This window comes from Molossus molossus, unplaced genomic scaffold (genome assembly GCF_014108415.1).
Source record: "Molossus molossus isolate mMolMol1 unplaced genomic scaffold, mMolMol1.p scaffold_m16_p_20, whole genome shotgun sequence".
In the NCBI taxonomy this organism is placed as follows: domain Eukaryota; kingdom Metazoa; phylum Chordata; class Mammalia; order Chiroptera; family Molossidae; genus Molossus; species Molossus molossus.
In genome coordinates this window covers 43,696,104-43,702,116 of record NW_023425356.1, presented here as the reverse complement: position 1 = coordinate 43,702,116, position 6,013 = coordinate 43,696,104, and the positions used below count along the sequence as shown (strand labels likewise).

The window sequence follows — 6,013 nt, the reverse complement described above, 5'->3', positions numbered from 1 at the left end:
GCATTGCGGTTTACGCAGGGACCTCTGGGCCGCTCTCCCCCCACCCCCTCTCCCTCCACCTCTGGATGCGTCTGTGCTGGCAGATTTCAAGACCCAAGTCTTGGCTGTGGAATTTCTTGAATTGACTTTGCCGGGGCTGGTGTTCTAAAGCATGTCACCATAACCCTGCCCTTGTCTTCTTCTTGTTGTTAAAGTTCTTTTGTTTTCATTTTTTTTTTTTTTACCTCCCCCCACCAATAAATCACCAAACTGTTACCTCGCAGGCCGGTGCCTGCCTCTCCCCGGACTCGGCGGTGCGTCTGCCCGAAGAGGAGCTATGTTTGGAGAGCAGCCCACTCCGCCCCTCTCCTCGGCCCTTGAACGCCACCGCCACCGCACACTGGCATTTTGAGAAAAAAAAAAATTGCCTCCAGAAACTGAGCACCCCCCAGCAGCCCTCCCCCCTCTTTTTTTTTTTTTTTTTTTAACTCCTTGAGGAATGGAGCTTTGCAGAGGTTGCATTTAGATTCAACAGTTCAGAGCAGCGGGGTCGCCGCTGCTGCCTTTCCAAAGAGCTCGCTCGTGGCTCCCAGGAGGCCGTGGCCCCCGCCCGTCTGGATGCGGCTCTGAGTCTCCGTGTGTCTTTCTGCTTGTTGCTGTGTGCAGGTGTTCGGCCGCGATCACCTTTGTGTGTCTTCTGTCTGTTTAAACTTCAGGATGGCTCGCTTCGGGGAGGCAGTGGTCGGCAGGCCGGGGTCTGGCGATGGAGACTCGGACCAGAGCAGGAACCGGCAAGGGACCCCCGTGCCGGCCTCGGGGCAGGCGGCCGCCTACAAGCAGTCGAAAGCGCAGAGGGCGCGGACTATGGCTTTGTACAACCCCATTCCCGTCCGGCAGAACTGTTTTACCGTCAACAGATCCCTGTTCATCTTCGGAGAAGATAACATTGTCAGGAAATACGCCAAGAAGCTCATCGATTGGCCATATCCTTTCTTGCCCACCATAACTCCCCTCTCCCCCTTCGCCTTTCTTGGGTGAGAGGGGAAACCAAGCGTGGAATTGATCCCCCATTCCTTCCTGGTGCCAATGTGCCCCTTTGCTGAAGTGCATTCTTCACTTTAGTGCATCTAAGGGGCAAGCCTGGTGCCACAGAGACCAGTGTGGGCACTAGTGGTTTTCAAGGTAAGACTTTTGGATTTTGATTTTTCCTGTGGCAATTTCCAGCAAACCTGGGTGCTGGTGCTGTGGTTTTTGTCTGATTCCCAGGTCCCCCAGTCCCTTCACATTGAAAGGGTCGCCCTAACCTCAGGGCTTTCTTTCACACCCTGTCCCCCTTTTCCCACCTCAGAGCCACCCCCTTGTCTCCACCCCCACCACCTGGAGAGACACCTGCATTATCTGCCCATAGGGGAGGTCCAGGCTCCATGAGGGGATTTCTCAGTTCAGAAGGTCCAAGAGCTCTGGCCAAAAGGCTATGAACAAATAGATAAAATAAAACAAGCTTTTGCCTAGGGACCCAGCTAACTCTGGGGACTGAGTTGAAATCCCACTGAAAGTAAAGTGAACGAATGTGTCGGGGAGGCGATCTCTAATGACATAGCCCAGACAGCTCAGCTGGAGTTCTCTTCTGAGCCAGGGAAGAGCAGCTCATCAGGGTCCCTCCTTTCCTTAGTCCTGAGTTGGGTACCCCAGCCTCTTAATACTTGACCTCACTGAGTGCTCTCCCAGTGCCCAGGATCCAGGCAGATCTGCTGGGCCTGAATTCATCAGTCGAAGGCTACATCAGCTGAGCCCAGAGGTGTGCAAGCAATCTGTCTCTCCTGCCCTGAAGGAACTGCTCTCCACAGTGAGCTGGTGGGGCATATCTGACGGTGGCAGTGTCAGGGTGAACTGGCATAGAAGGAGCTTCTTTGCAGGTTTAAGCAAGTGCACCGAATACAAGCTGCTGATTAGGCATCTCACTGCCTTGTTCTTCATTAAGAATTTGGGTGTCTGTCTGGCAAGATCTTTAGAAATTGTGGATTGGTGGTGGTGAGGGGGATTAGTAGGAAGCAAGTCAGTGGGGTGGTGGTAAATATGGGGGCAACTTGGAGATATGGGACTTTGCTGCTTTTGGAGAGATTTCTTGGGACGGATGCACCTGCAAAGGAGGCTCCGCCTCTTTCCCCCTTCCTCCCTCCTCTACACCGCACCTTCCAGGTGTGCATCACTGAGACAGCTGGAGCCCTGCTGGGTCCCTGGTGTCAGTGAGGCATGCTGTTCACTCCCCTCGGGCCTGAGCATCTCCCTGCTCCCCCCTGCCCCAGTCTCTGTCCTCCCCCTGCCTTCTTCCCTAGTTTCCTGCCTCAGCAGCACCGCGATTGGCTGGCACGTGGTACTTCCAGGCAGCACCCCTCATTAGAAATGAAGGAGCATCTCTAAGCAGATATTATTCCTGCTGTTGCATGCATCCTCCTGCAGCCACCCAGGCTGGGCTTCCTCTCTCCTCCTCTCTGCACTCTCCTCCCCCCATCCCACCCACGTAGAGTGATGGGGCCATGCGGTGCTTGAGTTAAATGTATCTGGGGTGGGGGTACTGGGAGGGAAAGGATCGGGTCCCTGCAGCCCCACCCACCAGTGCGCTGCATAAAGCAGACAGATCTCATTGTGTTGCACGCTGCGGCTGCAAACACTCCTCCAGTGAGGTCTCTGATTCCCCGAGCAGGGCCCCCTCCCCCGCCTGCCTTCTCCAGTTCCCTAAAATTTCCCACCCACCAGGTGCTGCTTCACCATGCCCCTCTCTTAGGGGCGTGTTTACTCAGACAGGCGCCCTCGGTTTCCTTGCGGTAGACAAAGCCACCCAGCCATCCCGAGGGTGGCAAAGTGTGCCGGCAATCATCGCTGGCACCTTGGACAGCGCCACCGAAATCCCCAGGTGGCTCGGGCTCCACCATCACCCAGGTTCAGCACCTCGGGCACTTCCGGCCGGGCTGCTCCGGGCCGGGATCTCCAGCACGTTTCCCACACCACGCGGTCGCTGCTGTTCACGTTTTCTCTTCTGCTGCAAAGACACCGCCTTGCTGCCAGGCGTTGGGAACACAACGTGGGACTGGATTTTACTCCTCCCTTTCCTTGTCTCTGGCCAGGATAGGCTAAAGACGGAAAAGGAGTCTAAGGGAGGCTGGGGAGCGGTGTTAGCATCATGCTCGGTGCCTTGTCTGTGAGCCTGTCCCAAAGGTCTCCTCTATCACCACAGCTGGAAGTTCCCCAGTGCTTCTACAGCATGTAGGCAGTTGTAACAGTGTGCAGAGAACACCTGCCAAGGGGTGTAGAGGAGCCTGGTTGGCAAATTTAAAATACACCATGTTTGCTTTTTTTTCTCCTGACTGTACAAGGTAACCACCACACCTTCCCTCTGGTGGTGACCATGGGGGACCATTGTGCTTCTGTGTGGTCCGCGTTTTCTCCAGCACCACCTGCATCGAGGTTCCTAGTCTCACTTTCCTTCCTCTCTGAACACCCAGCTTCCCAAATATCTTACTTTTTTACCTACTGGGGGTCAGTGTGAGCTTCGGTTACCAGCAAAGCTTTAGAGCGAGGCCCTCTTGGTTCAAATCCCTTTCTTTCACCAGCTCTGTGACCTTGCACAGTCACTTCAGTACCCTGCACTCAGTTTCCTCGTCGGTAAAATGGGGAAGATGAGAATGAGTCACTGGAAGAACTAAACGAGTTGCTATGTATCGAGGTCCTAGAATATTGCCCAATTACCTAATAAACACAAGCTATTGTTACTAGTTAACTCCGTCAGAAATTTCAGCAAACCTTAAGGGAGGGGTCTTAGTTCTAGGTGAACAAGTCTTCTGAGCCTTGCCTCTCAAGGACAGCAGGGGACAGCATCCTTGTCCCCTCTTGATAACAATATTCGGGATCGGAATCCCAAAGCCCACTTCAGACTTACTAAGTCATGACCTGCATTTGAGTAAGATCCCCAGGTGATTTGTGTGCACACTGAAGTTTGGGAAGTGCTTCTCTGCTCCCCGGAAGGGGCACATTTTGAAAAAAGGAAGGCTCAAAAGATACATGTCAAGACCTGGCTTTGAACTCACATTTGCAAGGTGCTTGAGGATTGCATGGGTGTGCTATGCGTTTGAGCCTTATACAACCGCAATGGGTTGCAGATAGTCTCCGGACTTGGAAGATAATGTGCTCTTCTGTGTGCTGTTAGTGGTCTCTTAACACTGCATGTTACTGGTCTTTAATCAGATTGGGCTGAAAAGATGAGTTAAATAACAGGAATGATTTAATTTATGCTTGGAGAACTCTCTGACTTGTGGAGGGCAATATTATCCAGTTATTAATATGGAAGGTCTAGTTTTTAGGGGAAGGAAACCCTAAGATGACCCAGACTTGGCATGAAAGATGGTGGTACGTCAACAGCCCACTCTGACTGTATTTCACTTTTCTTGGAAGCGACATCTGCAGTGGGAGATAATTTTATTTTCTTATGGCACTCTCTTCTGCAGTGGAGACCATAACCTTTTGGAAAATGCTAATCTGATTTAAAACATGGTATTACATTTTATATGATTCCTCCTTTTCTTTCTTGCTCATCTAATAGATCTAACAGAAGGGCTCTCTTCTTTTTAGGGCATTGGCTGCTCTGAATGTCCATATGCTTACCAGTTCTAGCCCTTCTGTGCCCAGGCTCAGTTACCCTGTGGACATACAGGGTCTCCCTCAGGATCTGTGAGATGCTTCGCACTTTTTGCACTTGGCCAGGTGAGAGGTGGAAGGGAAGACCTTGTATGTCGGACTCGGAGATGCTGTGCTGTTGATGGGCAGGGGGAGATTTTTTTCCCACTGATGGTGTGAGTCATCTCAGCAGGGGAGCACATGCTTCATGTGGATGTCAACATGGTTTAAAGGAGAATGATCACTGAGGTGGTGAAGCTTGTTACAGTGGACCTGTGGATATACATCCGTAATTTCTTATTGCAGAGAATGTCATTGTAGCCCCGAAGACCTCGGGTCAGAACTTATATGCTGTATTATGGTGAATTTCCCATTGGAAATTGTCCATTTACTTTGGAGGACTTTGGTGAAGATCACTGAAAACTTTGATTTCCACATCTCCCATTTTGGCAGTTGCTTTTGGTTGCCTCAAAATATACAAGCTCCTTGCAGGATCGTAGACTGTAATCCTGGCAAGGATTTCAGGTTTGATGAAACTAATGGATCATGAGTCAGAATGCCTTGATTAGGGCAGAGGGTGGCAACTAACAAGGACAGAGCCTGTAATTATATCCTATGATCAAATAATGCAGAAAGGCTTCCCATCTGCTGTGTACCTGGGCATGGATGCAGATGGTGAAACAGTTACTGTAACTGGCACCGAGGCTGCAGGACAAAAGTCTTCATTTTCTGAGGCTCCTGGGGCAGCCTCCAAATGGCCCATTGGCTTTGCCCTTGAAATGAGATATGGGTGATGCTTCTTCTAAAAACCGGGCTATGAATTGTCGTGGGGACAATTGGCGTGTAGTGGAGGACTTTGACAAGATGAATGACTTGATGACGGCGACAGAAATATCTTGAATATGGCAGTTGAGTCTGTTGGCTGGCATGCCATCATGTCCCCACTTGCTTTCCGGCAGAGGGGGCGGGGTGCACTGGGAACTAGAGGAGGAGGGAAGTACCGAGAACAGGCCTGCTTTTTTTTCTTCTTCTGGAAGATCCAGACTCTGGAATTATTAGCTCCATTCCAAAACTGCCTATCTCTTTTTAGCTGTTGTTGCACGGAATGTAGGTGTTTTGTCCTCCTCAAACTCTGCTGCTTCTCCCTCTCTAGAGGAATGGCTAGTTTCTTTCCATCTTCATATTCTTCGTTAAAATAAAACTGAGTCAAGATTTGCTAAACTGTCCAGCCCCTGTGGCTCAGTGGCTGAGCGTCGACCCATGCACCAAGAGGTCGCCGGTTCAATTCCCGGTCAGGGCACATGCCCAGGTTGTGGGCCAAATCCCCAGTGGGGGGCATGCAGAAGGTGGCCAATCGATGTTC

The 6,013-nt window shown here is 51.3% G+C and overlaps 1 protein-coding gene across 3 annotated transcripts in view; it reads left to right on the top strand.

Annotated features, from left to right (window-relative positions):
- The first annotated feature begins 266 nt into the window (after window positions 1-266).
- Window positions 267-6,013, top strand: part of CACNA1E (calcium voltage-gated channel subunit alpha1 E) — a 281,976-nt gene continuing 276,229 nt past the window's right edge. For all 3 annotated transcript variants that reach the window (XM_036272405.1, XM_036272404.1, XM_036272403.1), the window contains exon 1: window positions 267-962. In XM_036272405.1, coding sequence (XP_036128298.1) covers window positions 697-962 — 266 coding nt within the window. In that variant the 5' untranslated portion in view covers window positions 267-696. The remainder of the gene's footprint in view (window positions 963-6,013) is intronic.